Source organism: Monodon monoceros, unplaced genomic scaffold (assembly GCF_005190385.1).
Source record: "Monodon monoceros isolate NGI ecotype Baffin Bay Population unplaced genomic scaffold, NGI_Narwhal_1 Super_Scaffold_22, whole genome shotgun sequence".
Taxonomy (NCBI): domain Eukaryota; kingdom Metazoa; phylum Chordata; class Mammalia; order Artiodactyla; family Monodontidae; genus Monodon; species Monodon monoceros.
In genome coordinates, this window is record NW_021703779.1 from 36,732,044 (window position 1) to 36,755,094 (window position 23,051).

Below are 23,051 nucleotides of genomic sequence, written 5' to 3' on the forward strand. Positions count from 1 at the left end.
GCTTCTCTATATGTATTTTGTTTTGATTCCAGCCTGCAGAAAGTTAAAGTGCTGAGGACATCTCCATGGAAGCAGGGCTGAGTAGGTGGATGGGACCTACTCTGTTCCGTTATCTTTGTTGTAAAATTGGTGTGCAGTGATCAACAGCACAGGCAGAAACAACTTCCCAGAAAGCCAAAACATTCAGCCATCAGCAGACAGTTAGTTAAGAACCCAGAGGAGACGGGGTGTTTCGTTAGAGCTATTACCTCACAGGACGATGACTGAGTGCGGTAACTTGGCACGATCTTGAAGGTGATACTCCCCCGCATTTCCCGCTGGAGGAAAAAAAAAGGAGAGCTCTTTTAACAAACAAATGTTGCACACAAAAACGCGCAAGAAACCACTGAAAATGTGGGGGCATATTTAATGCAAGTCAGCTGAGAGTGCATGGGCCTACAATGAAACCTAGTTATAAAAGCAGGAACTGCTCACACTAACAGTGGAGGTTATTCCTGGGAAAAGCCCTGCAAAGTCAAGGCTGACTGTCCTGGTCATACAGCAAAGGTATAACAAACCTCTGATGGTTACCTTTTCATAGACACGAATACAACTCTAAGTGACATGCCTTTCAAGAGCGAATGTAAGTTGAACTGTACAATAGAACAAGTAATTACATAAGAATTATATTTGGTAGGCTACATTATGATGGTGTACTCCATAAAAATCTGCTCTTTAGGGCTTCCCTGGTGGCGCAGTGGTTGAGAGTCCGCCTGCTGATGCAGGGGACATGGGTTCGTGCCCCGGTCCGGGGGGGATCCCACATGCTGCGGAGCGGCTGGGCCCGTGAGCCATGGCAGCTGGGCCTGCGTGTCTGGAGCCTGTGCTCCGCAACGGGAGAGGCCACAACAGTGAGAGGCCCACGTACAGCAAAAAAAAAAAAAAAAAAAAAAAAAAAAAAAAAATCTCTTTATTTCATAATTTGGGCATTAGTTTTGACTGTAGTGAGTCTGTGGTGCTTATTTCACCTTTAATAGATATAAGTAACGTGGCAGGCTGCTACATTGTGGTGGGAAGAAGGTCCAGGACAAGAGGTCCAAAACATCTCCCTCTGCTCGCCAGGGCCTGTCACTCTGCACTCCCTACCCCGCCCCAATCCAAAGCCTAATTTGAACACAGCTTTTGAATATACATGGTAAAAAATGGCCTGGTCTACTATGACTTTCCTTTCCCCTGTGCTGTAGAGAAATGGAATACAGCTGGCTATGACTCAGCTACACAGGAAAGAGGCTTCTGACACTGCTGATGTCAGCAGAGTTGAGGTCAGTGAGAAACTAGTTCACAAGCATGCACAACTGCAAAGGTTTTCTTTAAACATCTGCTCAATAAGAAATAGGAGACAAAGGATTGAAAGGAGAATGTTCAAGCCCACACTGCTAAAGATGGGCAAAATGTTTCTAAGCTCTGCTGCATGTGAACATTTTCCTAGCTCTCAGTTTTTATGAATGTTGTATAAGTTCAAGTCCACACAAATGATGGTACCAGAGATACTCTGATTATAAAAGAATATCCTTTATTTGTGCATTAATAAATAAGTTAATGAACTGAAAGTCAATCTTAGAAAAAGACTTTCATTTACTCACAAGCATTTTTTGCAGCTGTTCCACTGTTTGGTTAGCCACACTGATGCCATTGATTTCTCGAATTTCATCTCCGACATGAAGTGTACCTAAGAAATTACACAAAATTATAAACATGAAATGATATATACTTTTATAATAATAAAATCCAAAGGCAGCAACGTAAGTAATTTTAAAAAATTAAGCTAAATACTGAAGGCCAATATTTCAGAACCAGGTACAAGTTAGGCTCACATGGTAAACTCACCAAAACAGATACACATAACTTATAGAAGACACAGTTTTGAAAGATGGCTGTAGAAATCTGCTTATTTTTCTGAGAGAGGCAGTGTGTATATAGTGGTTTAAAACTACAACTTCTAGATGCAGCCTGTCTGGGTTCATACCTCTGCTTCATCACTTATACTAGCTTTAAGATCTTGGGTAACTTACTGAAACTTTCCATGTCTTGGTTTTCACATTTGTAAAATGGAGATGAAAACAGTATCTATCTCATAGGATTGTTATGAGGATTAAATGAGCTTAATACATGTAGAGGGCTTAGAACTGTTCCTGGCACATAGTCAGTACCATTTAAGTATTTGCTGTTATTATCATTATTATCTACCAAATATGATACAAAGGCTGTTGATTTTCAAAGAATTGTGATATAATATCTGTGTAACAACAAGTTTATATTAGACATACTGTAAACTTTTAATAATAACGTGGTAGGCATTTCAGGGTCCTGTAATACTTCAACTAGAAAAAGTGACCGAGAACCAATGCTTAAATAGTGTTATGTAAAATTTTGCTTTCTTATTTATGAATTGTGCACGTTTACTTATTGACCTGACTTCATCATGAAAAGCTCATTGTATCTTTAAGAGGTACGCACTAAAATGCATATAAAGAAAATAAGGCACCTGGTATTTGCTTTAAAGTAATCCAGGGGGGTGGGCAGTAGGGCAAATACAGATGAAACCAGTGTGACCATGAATTAACAATAATTCTACCTGGCTTATGGGTATGTGGGCGATCACTTCACTATTCTTTCCACTTTTCTCTACTTCAACTGACTGCACTGTTTTCTCTACTCATGTTTGAAAGTTAACATAATAAAACATAAAAATTTGGGGACTTTTGTTTCAAATATGGTTGATTAGGCACTCATAGACTTTCTTACAACTACACATCCCGTCTAGGGCACACCTCTTGAAGTGTTACTGGTTTCACAAAAGGAATGCAAATTCCCAAGAACGCTTCCCACTTCCATCCCCACTCTCCCCTCCACACAAAAGAACCCTGTGAGTTGCATCCAGAGTGGTGGCAAAGTAAGGACGGAATGAAATAGTGGGAGGGGTAAATGCCATTGCTGCAATGCCTGACGGCCGGATTCTGAGCCTTGGGCCAATAGCAAGTTAGAGGAGCTGAGCCTAGGATTCTGTAGGGAGCCAAGACCCAGATCAGTGGTACTCCATGGCAGCTGGTAGAACAAGGAACAAACCCTTCCTGGAGGAAAGCGTTTCCAGTTTAGGCCCCCAAGACTTCCATTGATTTGAACAAGCAATAGGCTTACAATCAAAGATCACCAAACATACGTACAATAAGGCAAACTTCTACGCGAGTCATCAGAAAGAGAAAAAACAGATTTAGATCCTCGAGGAGGATAGATATTGGAATGGTCAGATATAGAATACAAGAATACCTTGTTTTCTTGTGCCTTGCTTTACTGTGCCTCAAAGATTCTGCATTTTTTATAAATTGAAGGTTTGTGGCAACCCTGTGTTGAGCAAGTCTATCTGCGCCATTTTTCCAACAGCGTTTGCTCACTTCATGTCTCTGCATCATGTTTTGGTAATTCTCGCAATACTTCAAACTTTTTCATCATTATTATATTTGTTATGGTGATCTGTGATGAGTGATCTTTGCTGTTACTATTGTAATTGTTTTGGGGGTGTCATGAACTGTGCTCATATAAGATGGCAAACTTACCTGATTGTTGAAATGACAACAAAGGATTTAGAATATTACACAAACTTAGTTGATAAAGCAGTGGCAGGGTTTGAGAGAACTGACTACAATTTTGAAACAAGTTCTACTATGGGTAAAATGCTATCAAACAGCACTGCATGCTACAGAGAAATCATTTGTGAAAGGAAGAGTCAATCAATGAGGCAAACTTCACTGTTGTCTTCTTTTAAGAAATTGCCAGAGCCACCTCAAGCTTCAGCAACCACCACCCTGATCGGTCAGCAGCCATCAACATCTAGACAGTACCCTCCACCAGGAGCAAAGATTACGATTTGCTGAAGGCTTAGATGATGGTTAGCACTTTTTAGCAATAAAGTAATTTTTAATTAAAGTATGTATATTTTTTAGACATAATGCTATTGCACGCTTAATAGATGAAAGCATAGTGCAAACATAACTTTTATATGCACTGGGAAACAAAAAAATTCAGGTGACTCACTTTATTGTGGTGGTCTGAAACCAAACCTGTAATATCTCCAAGGTATGCCTGTGTAAAATAGCTATATGTTAAATATTAGGGGAAAGAAAGGGACCTATTTACAAGGATGAACATGCAACAAGAGATTATCAGGTGTGAACAGACAGATCTGAAAATAAAAAGAAGAACAAGTAACTAGTACCTCTAGAAAGGAAAAATATAATTGGTAGCATAAACCAATGAACGGATGAGCTGAACAGGAGTTCAGATATGGCTGAAGAGAGTTTCAGTGAACTGGAAGACATAACCAAATAAATTGTCTAGAATGCAGTTCAGAGAAGTAAGGAGATAAGGAAAATAGGAAACAAGAAATAAAATATGAAAAAGATATTAAGAGATATGGAGGGAATGTCTAACATACATCTACCTAGAGTTCAGAAGGAGAGAATAGAGAGAATGGAGAAGAGGCAATATTTGAAGAAACATGGTTGCAAATTTTCTTGAACTGATGAAAACATGATTACACAGCTCCAGAAAGAATAATGTATCCCAAGTAGGATAAATAAAAAGAAATCCATGCTGGAAGGTAGTAAAACTACAGAACATCAAAGACAAAGACCTTAAAAAGTCCAGGGAGAAAGCAGAGATCACCTACAAAGCAAGGACAATTATAGTGACACCAGACTTCTCAATATCAAACAACAGATGCCAAAAGAAAAGAGAATGGTAACCATTAATTTAAAACTGTGCTCTCAGCAAAAGTAATCAAGATTGAAGCTGACATAAAAGGGGAAATTGACAGTAACACAATAATAGTAGGGGACTTTAACACCCCACTTTCACCAGTGGACAGATCATCCAAAATGAAAATAAATAAGGAAACACAAGCTTTAAATGAAACATTAAACAAGATGGGCTTAATTGATATTTATAGGACATTCCATCCAAAAACAAAAGAATACACTTTCTTCTCAAGTGCTCATGGAACATTCTCCAGGATAGATCATATCTTGGGTCACAAATCAAGCCTTGGTAAATTTAAGAAAACTGAAATGGTATCAAGTATCTTTTCCGACCACAATGCTATGAGACTAGATATCAATTACAGGAAAAAACTGTAAAAAATACAAACACATGGAGGCTAAACAATACGCTACTAAGTAACCAAGAGATCACTGAAGAAATCAAAGAGGAAGTCAAAAAATACCTAGAAACAAATGACAATGAAAACATGACGACCCAAAACCTACGGGATGCAGCAAAAGCAGTTCTAAGAGGGAAGTTTATAGCAATACAATCCTACCTCAAGAAACAAGAAACATCTGAAATAAACAACCTAACTTTACACCTAAAGCAATTAGAAAAAGAAGAACGAAAAAACCCCCAAAGTTAGAAGAAGGAAAGAAATCATAAAGATCAGATCAGAAACAAATGAAAAAGAAATGAAGGAAACAACAGCAAAGATCAATAAAACTAAAAGCTGGTTCTTTGAGAAGATAAACAAGATTGACAAACCACTAGACAGACTCATCAAGAAAAAAAGGGAGAAGACTCAAATCAACAGTATTAGAAATTAAAAAAGGGGAAGTAACAACTGACACTCCAGAAATACAAAGAATCATGAGGGATTACTACAAGCAACTATATGCCAATAAAACGGACAATCTGGAAGAAATGGACAAATTCTTAGAAAAGCACAACTTTCCGAGACTGAACCAGGAAGAAACAGAAAATATAAACAGACGAATCACAAGCAGTGAAATTGAGACTGTGATTAAAAATCTTCCAACAAACAAAAGCCCAGGACCAGATGGCTTCACAGGTGAATTCTATCAAACATTTGGAGAAGAGCTAACACCTATCCTTCTCAAACTCTTCCAAAATATAGCAGAGGGAGGAACACTCCCAAACTCATTCTACGAGGCCACCATCACCCTGATACCAAAACAAGACAAAGATGTCACAAGAAAAGAAAACTACAGACCAATATCACTGATGAACAGAGATGCAAAAATCCTCAACAAAATACTAGCAAACAGAATCCAACAACACATTAAAGGGATCATACACCATGATCAAGTGGGGTTTATCCCAGGAATGCAGGGATTCTTCAATATATGCAAATCAATCAATGTGATACACCATATTAACAAATTGAAGGAGAAAAACCATACGATAAGCTCAACAGATTCAGAAAAAGCTTCTGACAAAATTCAACACCCATTTATGATAAAAACTCTCCAAAAAGTAGGCATAGAGGGAACTTACCTCAACATAATAAAGGTCATATATGACAAACCCACAGTCAACATCATTCTCAATGGTGAAAAACTGAAACCATTTCCTCTAAAATTAGGAACAAGATAAGGATGCCCACTCTCTCCACTATTATTCAACATAGTTTCGGAAGTTTTAGCCACAGCAATCAGAGAAGAAAAAGAAATAAAAGGAATCCAAATAGGAAAAGAAGTAAAGCTGTCACTGTTTGCAGATGACGTGATACTATACATAGAGAATCCTAAAGATGCTACCAGAAAACTACTAGAGCTAATCAATGAATTTGGTAAAGTTGCAGGATACAAAATTAATGCACAGAAATCTCTGGCATTCCTAAACACTAATGATGAAAAATCTGAAAGAGAAATTAAGGAAACACTCCCATTAACCACGGCAACAAAAAGAATAAAATATACCCAGGAATAAACCTACCTAAGGAGACAAAAGACCTGTACGCAGAAAACTATAATACACTGATGAAAGAAATTAAAGATGATACAAACAGATGGAGAGATATACCATGTTCCTGGATTGGAAGAATCAACATTGTGAAGATGACTATACTACCGAAAGCAATCTACAGATTCAATGCATCCCTATCAAACTACCAATAGCATTTTTCACATAACAAAAAATTTCACAATTTGTATGGAAACACAGAAGACCCCAGACAGCCAAAGCAATCTTGATAAAGAAAAATGGAGCTGGAGGAATCAGTCTCCCTGACTTCGGACTATACTACAAAGCTACAGTAATCAAGACAGTATGGTACTGGCATTAAAACAGAAATACAGATCAATGGAACAGGATAGAAAGCCCAGAGATAAACCCACACACATATGGTCACCTTATCTTTGATAAAGGAGGCAAGAATATACAATGGAGAAAAGACAGCCTCTTCAATAAGTGATGCTGGGAAAACTGGACAGCTACATGAAAAAGAATGAAATTAGAACACTTCCTAACACCATACACAGAAATAAACTCAAAATGGATTAAAGACCTAAATGTAAAGCCAGAGACTATAAAACTCTTAGAGGAAAACATAGGAAGAACACTCTTTGACATAAATCACAGCAATATCCTTTTTGACCCATATCATAGAGAAATGGAAATAAAAACAAAAATAAACAAATGGGACCTAATGAAACTTCAAAGCATTTGCACAGCAAAGGAAACCATAAACAAGACCAAAAGACAACCCTCAGAATGGGAGAAAATATTTGCAAATGAAGCAACTGACAAAGGATTAATCTCCAAAATTTACAGGCAGCACATGCAGCTCAATAGCAAAAAAACAAACAACCCAATCCCAAAATGGGCAGAAGACCTAAACAGACATTTCTCCAAAGAAGATATACAGATTGCCAACAAACACATGAAAGGTTGCTCAACATCACTAATCATGAGAGACATGCAAATCAAAACCACAATGAGGTATCATCTCACACAGGTCAGAATGGCCATCATCAAAATATCTACAAACAATAAATGCTGGAGAGGGTGTGGTGAAAAGGGAACCCTGTTGCACTGTTGGTGGGAATATAAATTGATACAGCCACTATGGAGAACAGCATGGAGGTTCCTTAGAAAACTAAAAATAGAACTACCATATGACCCAGCAATCTCACTACTGAGCATACACCCCGAGAAAACCATAATTCAAAAAGAGTCATGTACCACAATGTTCATTGCAGGTCTATTTACAATAGCCAGGACATGGAAGCAACCTAAGTGTCCACTGACGGATGAATGGATATAGAAGGTGTGGCACGTATATACAATGGAATATTACTCAGCCATAAAAAGAAACGAAATTGAATTATTTGTAATGAAGTAGGTGGACATAGAGTCTGTCATACCGAGTGAAGTAAGTCAGAAAGAGAAAAACGAATACCGTAGGCTAACACATATATATGGAATCTAAAAAAAGAAAAGGTTCTGAAGAACCTAGGGGCAGGACAGGAATAAAGACGCAGATGTAGAGAATGGACTTGAGGACACGGGGAGGAGGAAGGGTAAGCTGGTATGAAGTGAGAGAGTAGCATTGACATATATACAGTACCAAATGTAAAATAGCTAGTGGGAAGCAGCTGCGTCGCACTGCACGGGGAGATCAGCTTGTTGCTTTGTGACCAACTAGAGGGGTGGGATAGGGAATGTGGAAGGGAGATGCAAGAGGGAGGGGATATTGGGATATATGTATACATATAGCTGATTCACTTTGTTATACAGCACAAACTAACACAACATTGTAAAGCAATTATACTCCTAGAAAGATGTTCAAAAAAAAAAGATTGAGGCTAAAATGAAATATTTACAGACAAACACCACCTGAGGTAGTTTACCAACAAGAGACTATCACTAAAGGAACTTTAAAGGGTGTAGTTTAGGAAGAAAGAAAAACGCTCCCCAAAGGATGGTCTGCAATGCAAAAAGGAATGATGAGCAAATAAAATTGTAAACATTTATGTAAATCGAAACAAAAATGGTCATGTATTTTAAGAGTAATTTCAAATTTGTGGATTTAAAACAGGACAGAACGAAAGTGCTGGGCAAGAATAACATGCAAGTCAAGACTGGGATCTAACTTGATGTTCCAATGTCTTTGTATTCCTTGGGAGTGGGATTAACATACTGTTTCACTTTAGTATATGTCAAGTTAAAATGCATGACAAAATTTCAAGGTAACCACCTAAAAATCAGAAATAGAGTGCTGAAATTCTAATTTACCTGGGGGTGGGGGGATGGAACAAAAATGAAGGAAAAATATCAATTAAAATATGGAATAAATATTTAAAAAAGCAAGATGACAGAAATCATCAAAAGAAATATTAATGGACTAACCTTGCCCATTAAAAGACAGCAATCATCAGAGTGCATTACAAAATGAAAAACCCAAATTTGGAAATGTTTGTAAGACACACTCTATAGCATACAGGCACAGAATGGTTAGAAATGAGGGAAGAAGACATGCTAGGAAATACTAAAATTAAGTTGGAATAACTATGTTAATATAAAATAGGTTTTAAGTAGAAAGTATATTAAGGATAGACATGGTTACCAGGCACTTCTATGCTCCTAATAAAACAGCTTTGAATATATAAAACCAAAAGTGAGAGATCTATAAGTAGAAATAGAAAAACTCTGCCATGATAATTGGAATATTTCGACAATTACTGATAGGTCAGACAGACAAGAAATTAGTCAATATATAGAATATTTGAACAAAAAAAATTAACCTCAAGCAATCATATAGAGAATTCTGCATGCAACAATTAAAGAATAGACAGTCTTCTTACGTACACATGGACCATTTACAAAAATGATTAAAGTGCTATGCCATAATGCAAGTCTCAACAAACCTCAAAGAAATGGTGTCATACAGACCACATTTTCTGACCCCAGTGCAATTAAGTTAGAAGTAAAACATAAAAAGATATACAGGAAATCCTCTTAAATGTGGTACATAAAAACATTTCTAAATAACTTGTGGGTCAATGAAAAATATGACACTAGAAATTCAAAAATACTTAGAATTGAATCACAATAAAAATGCTTCATATCATAACTGGTGGGATACTGATAAAACAGTACTTAGGTAGAGTTTAACCTTAAATGCATATATTAGAGATGAAGAAAGACTGGAATAAATGAACTAAGTGTTGAATTTTACAAGTTAGATAAAACCAATAGAAAGTAGAAGGAAGGAGAAAATAAAAATTAGGTCATAAAACAATAAAATAGAAAATAAATATACAATGGAGAGAATTAACAGAACCCAAAGTGGGTTTTTGAACAAACCTCTGGTAAGTTGATCAAGAGAAAAAAGACAAGGCACAAATAAATATTAGGAATAAAGGGTACATAATTACAGAGACAGCAGAAAATAAAAAGGTAAGTGGACACTAAGAAGAAGCTTACTAGAATAATTTTAAAAACTTAAGATTTTTTCAGAAAAATGTAATTTACCAGAACTCACTCAAGATATAGAAAGGCTGAATAGCCTTATGAATGTTAAAGAAATTGAAACAGTGGTAAAAAAAAGAAATCTTCCTTGAAAGAAACCAAACACAAAACATCAGCCCCTGATAGTTTTATAGGCAAGTTCTACTAAACTTACAGGCTACAAATCATTCCAGTATTATACAATATTCAGAGAACTCATGAAGAGAGGTTCTCCAAGTCATTTTATGAGGCCAATGTAACTTTGAAACTAACATCAGACAGAGAGACACAGGAAGGAAAATTAACTACAGGCCAGTCTCACTCCTAACTGCAACCACAAAAATCTTAAACAAAATAATAGCACATAGAATCAAGCAGTACATACCAAAAGATAATACACAATGACTAAGTTGGGTTTATCTGAAAAATGCCAGGAGGGGGGTGGTTATCATTAGGATGTCTTTAAAAGTCATTCACCACATTAATAGGTAAAAAGAAAATAAATCATCTCAGCAGATGCAGAAGAAGCATTTGATAAAATTCAAAACCCAATCATAATTAAAATGTCCAGCATCTAAATATAAGAGAACTTCTTCAGCCCTAATAAAAGGTATCTACTAGAAATCTATAGTAAATATTCTTCTTCATGGGGAAACATTGGAAAGCTACCTTTTAAAAACAAGAATAGGACAAGGATGTTCACTATACCACTTCTATTAAAGACAGCAAGTTTTTGCCAGTGCGGTAATATAAGAAAAAGAGATTAAAGAAATAATGGTGTTGTGACTTTACTGAATTTATAGCAAGTTATTAAAAATAATAAACAAAAAATTCATACAGGAATTTAAAACCAAACATTCTCCTGTGTGAGTGCTATCCACTGATGAAACCTACAGATTCCTCTGAAGGCAGCAGTAATGCCAGACACAGCAGTCATCTCTAAAGAGGACAAGAAGGCACTAAAAGGCTTATGGTGTTACCTCTTGCTCTCCAGGGTTAAGGAAAGAAGTGTTAAGTACAAAAATAACATGATCTCAAAGAAAGGGAGTCTAATTTTTGGACAGGAGAATCATTTTTGGATCAGGCTCTAAATACTAATGCATATAACTCAGTCCTTTCAAAGAGGAGCCTAAACCTACACGTCTAAATCCCATCCACCTGAGGGTTAACAATAGTTCCACTTTCTCAAAAAAATCATTCTTTGTCTACTTTGGTCCTTTCTCAGAATGACTGCACTTATTGTAGCAGGTATTAAGAAGTTAATCACAGATTTGATATCTCTTATTTTACCATTTAAATTTTATATTGTTATTTATCAAATTCTAATTTCCTAATTTATAAATAGTATATCTCATTCCTGAATGAATGAGAGAGCACTTCTTCAACTGTCATTTAACTTTGCAAATATCTATCTATCTATCTTGTGTCCCAGTACAGATGTCTTCCACATATCCTGAGGCCTGATATGATAATACTTTATCTCCCATGGCCTCTAATAAGTCAGGATCTAAAGAGTGACTCAGAGATGCTCCTGCAACAAAACTATAATATACCCTCCCTTGAGTATCTACAGATTGGAGCATGTGGAGATGAATAAAAGTGAATGGAGGCCAACAGTGATTAAAACCAAAGACAGATAACTTAAATAAATCATTTATATAAAACATAAATGAAACTGATCTTTTATATGGATCATAAAACACTAGGCTACAGGAAAAACATTAAGGAAGGAAAGAATTATATATGGAACTTACCTTGCCTATGAATCATGCCCCCATGCATGATTCTTGCAACAATACAGTGATTTAGCTCATTCATTTTTAAAGTGATTCCCTGTAAAAAGTTAAGGAAAAACAGAATTACCATGAGAGGGCACTTCTTTTTATATTTGTGATTTTGCTGTAGATAACCTTAATTACAAAAGTTAGGAAAACATTAAAGAAAATACGGAAAATGGAGGAGAAAACTCTATTATGCCACGACAGAAATATTAACTTTGATATTTTGATTAGTGTAATAATAGTACACATACATTTTGTATAATGTTTTTTAATCCTATAATTATTTTCCATGTTGCTAATAATTTAAAACTTTATCGATGTATAATTGACATATGCTTATGTAAAGTGTACAATTTGACAAGTTTGATATATGTATACATGTGTGAAACCACCACCACAATCAGGATAATGAATATATCCATCACTCCCAAAAGTTTTCTCACGCCCACTGGTAATCTACTTACATCCCTCCATGCCCTGCTCCCCAACCTCAACATCCCTAAGCAACCATTGATATGTTTTCACTGGCTATAGATTAGTTTTCACTTTCTATAAATGAACTCATACAGTATGAACTCTTTTATGTTGCTTTTTTTACACTCACAACGTGAAATTCAACTACATCACTGCATGTATCAATAGTTCATCCTTTGTTCTTGCTGAATATTCCACTGCATGGATATACCATTTTGTTTATCCATTCATCCACTGAATTGCTTCTAGCTTTTGTCTCTTATAAATAAAGCTGTATTAATGGATTAGTCTCCACTTGGCCATGATGTATTTTTCCTTTTCTAAGATATGGGTTTGTTTAGAATTTTTGCATCTATACTCACAAGGGTTACTGGTCTGCAGTTTTCTTTTCTTGCAAAATGTCTGTTTTGGGTATCAGGGTAATAATGCTAGCTGCCTCTTCCTCCTTCTTCTCATCAAAAATACTAAGTTGGGAAGAATTCCTTCCTTTTCAATGTTTTGGGAAGAGTTTGCATACAAATTAGTACTGTTTATTACATGTTAGGTAGAATTTACCAGTAAAGCCATCTTGGCCTGGAGTTTTCTTTGAGGGATTTTTTTTTAAACCTAAATTCAATTTTTAAATAGTATAGGGCAATTCAGTTTATTCCTTTTTAAGTGAGCTTTGGTAGTTTCTGTCTCCCAGTGAATTTGTCTATTTCATTTAAGTTGTTGAATTTATTGACATAAAGTTGTTTACCATATTTCCTTATTATTCTTTTTATATCTGTAGAATCTGTAGTAGTATCACTTCTCTTATGAATGATACAGGTAATTAGTGTCTTTTTTTTCCTTGACTGATCTGATCTTGTCAAAGGAAAAGTTTTATTGATTTTTCTGTTGTTTTTATTTTCTATTTCATTGATTTCCACTTTGATCTTTATTATTTCTTTTCTTTTACTCACTTTGGGTTTAATTTGCTCTTTTTGTTCTAGTTTCTTAAGGTAGAAGCTGAGGTCATTGTTTTATTTCTTCTTTTTAACATTGGTGTTTAGTGCTACACATTTCTCCCTAAGTACTGCTTTAGCAGTATCCCACAAGTTCTGGTATGTTGTGGTTTCATTTTCATTCACTTCAAAATATTTAAAAATTTCCCTTTTGATTTCTTCTTTCATCCATGGGTTATTTAGAATTGGATAATTTAGTTTTCAAGTGCTTGGGGATTTTCCCAGACATCTTTCTGTTATTCATTTCTAATTTAATTCCATTGTGGTCTGAGAATATACTTTGATATTAATAGAGTCACTCCAGCTTCCTTTTGATTAATGTCATCATCATAGTATACCTTTTTCCATCCTTTTCCTTTGAAAAGATTTGTCTTCATGTATAAAGCATTTCTTGCAGGCAGTATATAATTCAGTTTTGCTTCCTCCCCACACACCAACCTGACAACCTTTGCTTTTTAATTTGGGGAATTTAGACTATTTACATTTAATGTGATTACTGATACAGTCAGGTATAAATATATCTTCTTGCTATTTGATTTCTACTTGTCCCATGTTCCCCTTTTCCTGCCTTCTTTTGGATTCATTTTCATACTATTTTTCTCTCCTGTTTTCTTATTAGCTACAATTGTTTTGTTGTTTTAGTGGTTGCTTTAGGGTTTATAGCATACATCTTTAACTTATCAGTCTACCTTCAAGTGATATTATACCATGTCATGTACAGTATAAGAACCTTATAACATTATACTTCCACTTCCTTCCTCCTGACCTTTGTGCTGTCATACATTTTACTTTTACACGTCAAAAAACCCCAAACAGGGCTTCCCTGGTGGCGCAGTGGTTGAGAGTCCGCCTGCCGACGCAGGGGCCACGGGTTCGTGCCCCGGTCCGGGAAGATCCCACATGCCGTGGAGCGGCTGGGCCCGTGAGCATCCGGAGCCTGTGCTCTGCAGCGGGAGAGGCCACAACAGTGAGAGGCCCACGTACCACAAAACAAACAAACAAAAAACCCAAACACATTGCTATTATTTTTGTTTAGACTTCCATTTATCTTTGAGAGAGATTTAAACGATAAGGATGTCCTTTAACATTTCATATACTGTAAGTCTACTGAATTATTTCAGTTTTGATATGTCTGAAAATGTTTTTATTTTACCTTTATTTTTGGATAGATACCTTTGCTGGGTTTAGAATTCTAACCTGAGAGGTTTTTTTTTTTTCCCTTTCAGTACTTTAAGTCATTGTTCTTCTTCTTCTTCTTTTTTTTTTTTTCTGCATTATGTGGGCCTCTTACTGTTATGGCCTCTCCCGTTGCGGAGCACAGACTCCAGATGCGCAGGCTCAGTGGCCATGGCTCACGGGCCCAGCTGCTCCGTGGCATGTGGGATCTTCCGGGACCGGGGCACGAACCCACGTCCCCTGCATCAGCAGGCGGACTCTTAACCACTGCGCCACCAGGGAAGCCCCCATTGTTCTTCTTAATTGTACTGTTTCTCATAAGAAATCTGATATCATTCTTATCTTTGTTCCCCTGTATGCAACATTTCTTTTTTATCTCTGTTTTTAAGACCTATTTATCATAGGTTCTAAGCCGTTTGATTATGAGGTACCTTGGTGTTGTTTTCCTCATGTTTCTTGTGCTTGGGGTTCATTGTGATTCTTGCATCTGTGGATTTATAGTTTTCATCAAGTTTGGAATGTTTTCAGTCATTATTTCTTCAAATATATTTCCTGTTTCTTCTTCACTGTCTTCTCCTTCATAGACTCCAAGTAACCAAATATTAGGCTGCTTGAAGTTGTCCCATAGCTCAGTAATATTCTTTTAATTTTTTAAAATTCTTTTTCTTTCTGTGTTTTGTTTTGGATAGTTTCTATTGCTGTGTCCTTTGAGTTCACTAATCTATTCTTCTGAAATGTTTAATCTGCCATTTATCCCATAGTGCAATTTTTCTGCTAATTCTAATATCTTTGTCAGTTGCATGTCAGTTTTGACCGATTATTCTCCACATTATAGGTCACATTTTCCTGCCTCTTTACATGCTTAGCAATGTTTGATTAGATTGCAGACATTGTGAATTTTATCTTATTGCATGCTGGATTTTTTTTTTTTTTTTTTTTTTTTTGCGGTTCGTGGGCCTCTCACTGCTGTGGCCTCTCCCGTTGCGGAGCACAGGCTCTGGACATGCAGGCTCAGTGGCCATGGCTCACGGGCCCAGCCGCTCCGCGGCATGTGGGATCTTCCTGGACCAGGGCACGAACCCGTGGCCCCTGCATCGGCAGGCGGACTCTCAACCACTGCGCCACTGGCGAATCCCTAGATTTTTTTCTTGTAAATATTCTTAAGCTTTGTCCTGGGATGTAGTTCAGTTACTTGGAAATAGTTTGATCCTTTGGGTCTTGCTTTCATGATTTGTTAAGGCAGGTCTGGGGCATTTCTCTATCTAGGGCTACTTATTCCTCATTACTGAGGCAAGACCTTCCTAAGCACTCTACTCAATGGCCCTTGAATTGGTTTTTCTAGTCTGGGTGGTGGGAACAGGCAGTGAGTGTTGGGCACTGTTCCTTCTCATCCTTTTGGATGGTCTTTCCTTGGCTCCGGGTAGGTTCCTTTCATAAATGTGCTGATCATTATTCAGATGAATACCTGAGGGGGACCCTCTATAGATCTCTAGGGTTCTCTCTTTGTGCAGCTCTCTCCTCTTCAGTACTCTGTCCTATCAACTTTAGTTCTTTGGTCTTCCCAGGCCCTCAGCTCTGTCTCTTCAGGGAGTCTGCCTGCTCTGCCTCAGTTCCCCCTCACTGTGTTGTGACTTGGAAACTCTCGCATGTCAGTAAGGTGGGGCAATCACAGTGCTCACCTTATTTGCTTACTGTTTCTTAGGGATCACTGTCCTTTGCTGCCTGATGTTCAATGTCTTGAAAACTGTTACTTCATTTTGTGTGTTTAAAATTTGTTTTGGTTGTTTCAGGTGAGAGGGTAAATCTGTTCCTGTTACTCCACCTTGGTTGGAAGTGGAAGCTCTATATACTTAATGCCAGAATACTATTCTATGGAATAGATTACTTTTACTTTCCAATTATTCACCATTATATGAGAAGCTTTCATAAACATATTTTTGTACTAGACTTGGTTGATTCTAAGAGTCACATGGGGACCTTTTAAATAATATTAACTTTATTTATTTTATATTATATTTATTTATTTTTGGCTACATTGGATCTTTGTTGCTGCACGTGGGCTTTCTCCAGTTGCTGCAAGCAGGGGCTACTCTTCGTTGTGGTGCACGTGCTTCTCATTGAGGTGGCTTCTCTTGTTGTGGAGCACGGGCTCTAGGCACACGGGCTTCAGCAGTTGTGGCATGCGGGCTCAGTGGTTGTGGCTCGCAGGCTCTAGAGCACAGGCTCAGTAGTTGCAGCACATGGGCTTAGTTGCTCTGTGGCATGTGGGCTCTTCCCAGACCAGGGCTTGAACCCATGTCCCCTGCAGTGGCAGGCAGATTCTTCCCACTGTGCCACAAGGGAAGTCCAATAGTGAGTTTTAAACTCACTCTTTGGATTTAGATTCAGGAAGTGTGGAATAGAGCCCAGATCTGTATTTTTAACAAGCTCCCTTGCTGAAAACTGGTCTTAAATTTGAGATGATTAGGGGTAGGGGAACTCTGTCTTATCTTCTTCATTGGAAAATAACATTCTGTTAGAAAGTTCCATGAAAATACTTGAGACGTTATAATCTAGACCCTATCTGAATTTGTACAGTTCTAAAAAATATAACTTTGCATGGTTCCTATTTTGTGGTTCTTAGATGTGGTAGGCAAGCAATTTAAAAAACTGGTTTATCAAATGTTTCTACTTCCACATTCAACTGTATTGTTCAAGTATCATTTCCAACTTGTACATTCAATCAGCATCTATGGTTACCAAGAGAAGGTGTTCCTGGAAAAATGTTGTAAACTAATGTGTAAGTCAAATCTAATTTCAGAAGGGAAATGATAGTATGATGGGGGTTCCACCCTTGAAATTAATAAATTAATGTATTCATTCAACCAATATTACTGTGAACCTGTTATATGGCAGACACTCTGCTAGACACAGTAGTGAATGAGATAGACAGGGTCTCTCATGGCTAGGGAAAGTTCACCTCAAACCGACTGGAGTTAATATTTATTATTTTGTCTACTTCAAACATTTCTCTGCAGAGAGGAATTGATTCATGGTTTCTCTGTTCATAAGTTCCCAAATTCCAGGGAAAGGATTTGGCCCAGTTACTGCTGAACCTACCCCAGCTTGGGGTAAACTCCTGGCTTTTCCTTGTTTACATAAGCCTCTCCCCTGTTGTCTAAGCCATTTTAAGTTTGGTCTTTAACACCTGCAACTATGGGAGTACCAATCAAGAGAAATAATTATAAGTGAGATGTTAAAAATGGGAAAACAAGGGTGTAATGGGAGTATAACACCCTTGGGAGATGGACCCAGCATACATAGTTGGATACACTGTAGAAGGTCCAAAAAGCAAAAGAGATCATACAGGTATATCCTGCATGGTAATATAATGTTTTTAACAGGACAAATAAGCAAGCAAATGAAGCTGTATTAAATGTAATAGAAAACTATATTATTGAAAATATATTTCACATAAAAATAATTTCTGTTTTTATGGCAACCAATTAAAAGAAGAAATACACACCTTCACTAGGATCACAGAAGATGGAGGACAGGAGGGCTTCTTTAAGGAGACTTTTAGGGAAGAGTCAAGGCCATTTTGTGCTTTCTGAAAAATGTAACTCAGGGGTGCAGTTTTACGCTTTTACTCAGTCTATGTTTCTACGTAGTTAACTATACAGAAGATCAAGCAACTGTCATTGGGTTGCTTTAGAATATGACGATCACAAGACATTTCTGGGCCTCCTTCTTGTGGTCACTTCCACTTTCCTGTCTGCTCTGATTGGCTGAACATCACCCCTCCTCCTGCTTCTCTGACGCAGCCTTCTCTCCGCTATAGCTCTGTCATAACTGCACCCGTTAAACAAACTGTGCTAAAGTGCATATTTACTTGTTTAATGTAGGTAGCCCTGGGACTTCCCTGGTGGTCCAATGGTTAAGACTCCACACCTCCAGTGCAGGGGGCACAGGTTCGATCGCTGGTCGGGGAACTAAGATCCCGCATGCCCCACAGCATGGCCCCCACTCCAAAAAAAAAAAAAGTAGGTAGCCCTGTGGAAACTGAGTTCCAGGAAGGGGCCATGTCTTATCTGCCACTACATCATTGGCGTACAGTGATCTGCACATAGTATAGGCACTTAAAAAAATTTGCTAAATGAGTGAATGAATATATAAAATGAATGAGGGGAATATTAGACTTTCGGAGCTGGGTGGGATTTTGGGGATCGTGTAGTCAAGCACACTTTTGGTAATACTTGCTAAGCAAAGTATGAGCAAAACGAGGCCCACTGACATGAAGTGATTTGCCCGAGGTACCCAAAAGTTGCTACTGCCCCGCACTCTTTTAAGTCAAAGAGTTGCTTGGAGAGCACCAGATTGGTGAGGTGATTTGCATGTCCCCTGTCTGCTGTAAGTCCTGAGATAATATAGTATAACTGGCAAAGAACAGTAAATGAGAATTACAACCCGAATGTCTAGAGTTGAGGGCTTTCTGGAAATTGCAATCATAGGATCACTGCTCTGTAACTCTTCCTATAACTTGGAAAGCAACTGGGCAACTTTCTTAAGTAATTTGTTTTCCTATATCCCAATATCCCTTTTCTATGCTCTGAGGAAAACATATGAATGCATACGTTTGAATGTTTTCCTTTTCCCTAAAGAAATGATTTCTCCTAAAACTTGGGACTTTCCCAATATCCCCTGTCTCAGTAGGCAGCATCATTGTCCATCTGGCTGTGAAAAGCCTAAAGCTTAGGGTCATCCTCAATACTTGCTTCTCCCTCAGTCCCCAATGTCAATCCATTATCAAGGTCTTTTGTTAAATCTATTCACTTCTTTCCATTTGACATCCATCCCTCTAGTTGAGTTCCATCATCTCTCCCCGTATTACTGTAATAACAGTCTCTTAACTGGTCTCCCTATATCCACTCTTGTCCCCCTCTAATCCATTCTCCAGAGTAATTATTTCTAAAATGAAAATCTGATCTTATCTCCCTGCTTAAAACTCTTCAATAGCCTCCCACTGTTTTTAAGATAAAAAACAGAATCAACACTTGTGAGGGTCCTGTTCCTGCCGTACACCTTGTTTTCTACAGTCCAGCTGTGGTGCCTTCTTTCCATTTTAAAAACTATGCTAAGAGCCTTTTCACTAGCAGGTTTCTGCATATGCTACTTGGTTTGCCTGGATGGTCTCTACTCTCCCTGCCCCCTCTGTTCAGTTAACATCAAGGAGCCTCTCCTTGATCTTCCCAACCTATGAAGATTCTATGAGGATGAGGCAGGGTTCAGCATCATTCTATTCCAATGCTACACCTAAGTACTGAGAAAACAAATTCACATCAAATAGGTAGACATGAATGGAAGGAATTTTATTTTAGCAATGGCACTCAATTCTTTGAATGTCTTCCGAATTAGTCTTCCTCTAATTTTGTTGAAGGCAAAAGATCTGGAAACCACTAGACTTGTAAAAGGAATTTTAGACGTTCACTTTTTCAACACCAATTCCAGTATTTCAAACTGTACCTTTCTTTGCTGCCCCAGAGGTTTTTACACTCTAGACTAATATACCAGGTCTGTCCTTTTTTGTTGTTGTTGAAGAGCAACTGTGAAAGGAGAGGTGGGAAGGAAAGCCAACATACCTTAGGCATGGTGTCAGGCATAACAATTTTAGGTGGGGGTGGAGGGGTATGGTGGTGGCTTATTTAGGATCTGGAAACTGGTTTCTTTAAAACTATCCATGCCCTCCTTTCCTCCCCACCTCCTAGTAGTATAGGTGGAAGGTAGCTGCTATAACTCATGCTGGGATTTTATGAGAACACAGAAAACTTTCTTTTCCTACTTACCATTGGTTCATCTGTGTTCTTTTGGAACTGGACCAGGCGAACTCTGGTCACGTTCTCCATATCCATGTCTCCATTTGCGCTTTCTGGAGAATCACCATTTAAATAGGGAGAAGTGGGAGGAGGTGTAACCCTCAATGCTTCATCACTGTAAACTTCATGTGCCACTACATCGTGAGTCTGAAGTAAGGCCTGATATTTTACGAAGGAAATAAAATATTAATAATAGAACTATTCCAGCAGAAGTCTATTATATAAACATATATAAAATTATTCTTTGCCTCTCAAAGGTATCTCTCATCTAAAGAGAACTCAAAGCACATTACACCTAGATATAGCCATGCCATAATTTCTTTGTGATAAATAATCATGATAGATGGATTTTTAAAAATGAAGGAACAAATGAAAGAATGAGTGAGCTAATCAATGAATGGATGTGTTTGTTGACTATCTGGGTAAGAGGTGTTGTCTGATGCTATGAAAAAGTGCCCAACTAACTTGTTCAATTAAAGTCTGACATAATGCAATTTCAAATAATTTAGCAGAAAGAATCATTTGTACATAGAGCTGGCAAATTTGTGCTGGGGCTTAAAATGGAAACAAATTTAAAAAGAAACATGCAATAATTGGTGCATTGAGCAAACGTCTTTCATCAATGGTATTAACAATAACTCTGCTATATAACGCAAAGGGTAATTTATAACATACATCTTAGTAAAAGAAATAAAAACACACACAAATGTACCTGAAGAAATGTAATTTCCCAAAATATCACATGATATGGAGCTCAAAATCTAAACCTATTTAATGTTTTTGTTCATTTCTACTTTTTGGAGCACTTGCATAAATAAAAAGTAAGTTGACAGTTATTATTATGACTTCTTTTTGCAAAGCCCATTAACAAAGAAAAAGTGATTTCTCTGTATTGATATCTCCATATGTCATCTTGGTGAAACTGGGTAATAAATATCCCTTGTTTCCCTAAAAGAGGCTATTCTTCCACTTACTGTACATTTTCTGCCATCATAAGAAAGTTTTTAATAAGCATGAATATTTGAACATTTCTACTTCAAAGAGAATTTTACAGCTAAGTATCAGTATGTTTGGTGCTTTATGCATTATATTTTCTTATATTTTCTTATAGTTATAGTACTAACTATAAATTCAGTTTTATTTTAATCTGTGATCTGTCTGGTAATGAAATATCTAGAGATAATGAAACATAATTAAAATCACCTTAAAAGTATAGCTTGTAGCATCTCAAATTAAGTTATTTGATTAAAAGATTTACCAAAGTCATGACTTGGCTATTTTAGGTACTTTAAAGGTACGCATACGACGCAAAAATAAGGTAACAATGTGGTAAAATCATAAAGAAGATGATGTTGATCAGACATCAATAGAGCATATGCTTGGAGCAATATACCCATTTTTTTTAAAGCATCTTTATTGGAGTATAATTGCTTTACAATGTTTTGAATTTGTAATGGAAATGCCGGATGTTTCCAAGATCTCAGAGGGCTGGTCTAAACTGGGATCTAGATGAGGGGCACTGAAGGGCACTAAGCAGCGCAGCTTGAAAGCAGGGCTCCACAATGGTCCTGGGGACCTTGGCTTCCTGACCAGTGCCCTGACTACACCCTGCACTAGCACCCCAGGCCAAAGTGGTGGTGGTTATGGTATGTGGGGAAATCCCTCTTTTCCCTGTTTAACCGTAGCCACTTAAGAGACTAAGATTTAGGGCAGAAAGTAAAAATCAGTAATAGAATAACTGAAAAGCTTCATCTGTTAAAATTAGGTTCATTGTATTAATTATAGATGTGTCTTCTATAAACAGTGAATTTTAAAACAATTTTTAAAAAAACATGCTTTGTATGACTGGAGGATATATACCCAGGTAAACAGAGAACCAAGCTTCATTAGGATAATGCCAGTTACATGGGTTGGAGAAAGTGTTTGTACTGCTTTTTGCAAATGATTTCTATCCATCCTTTTAAATTATACAAGCAAACACTTGTATTTAATGTATTATTTATAAGGAAGGATAAGCCCACAATCACAAAAATAATACTAAAATTGAACTTTAAGAGAAAAATCCTTAAATTATATCACCAAATGAGGTCATACTTGATATTAACCACTATTTGCCACTGGAAAAGACTGCTACCACAAAATGAAACTTAATCCAATGCATATGCAAACAGAAAAAAAGGGGTCACTTATAGATTGTTAAAAAAAAAGCCATTAAAAGAGTATGCCAAATAAAAAATAAGGAAATCAGAGTTTGAATATTTTTCTTCAAGTATGTCATGAGGTATGATTTAGCAATTGTTACTAAGCTGAAATAGCTATTATTTTTAATTACATAAGAAGAATCATGTAATAGGAAATACTTCCATATGTATGTAAAAAGGACGTGGACAAGACAACTAAGAACTTCAGACCAAAGTGGGAAAAATTCATTTAAAATTTATAGGAAAGGGACTTCCCTGGTGGTGTAGTGGTTGAGAATCCGCCTGCCAAGGTCGGGGACAAGGGTT

The 23,051-nt window shown here is 37.1% G+C and overlaps 1 protein-coding gene across 8 annotated transcripts in view; it reads right to left on the bottom strand.

Moving 5' to 3' along the window:
* Positions 1-23,051, bottom strand: part of CASK (calcium/calmodulin dependent serine protein kinase) — a 386,526-nt gene that overhangs the window by 38,513 nt on the left and 324,962 nt on the right. For all 8 annotated transcript variants that reach the window (XM_029240361.1, XM_029240363.1, XM_029240356.1 and 5 more), the window contains exons 14-17: positions 20,515-20,703; positions 12,030-12,108; positions 1,623-1,708; positions 249-317 (exon numbers count right to left, since the gene is read on the bottom strand). In XM_029240361.1, coding sequence (XP_029096194.1) covers positions 249-317; positions 1,623-1,708; positions 12,030-12,108; positions 20,515-20,703 — 423 coding nt within the window. The remainder of the gene's footprint in view (positions 1-248; positions 318-1,622; positions 1,709-12,029; positions 12,109-20,514; positions 20,704-23,051) is intronic.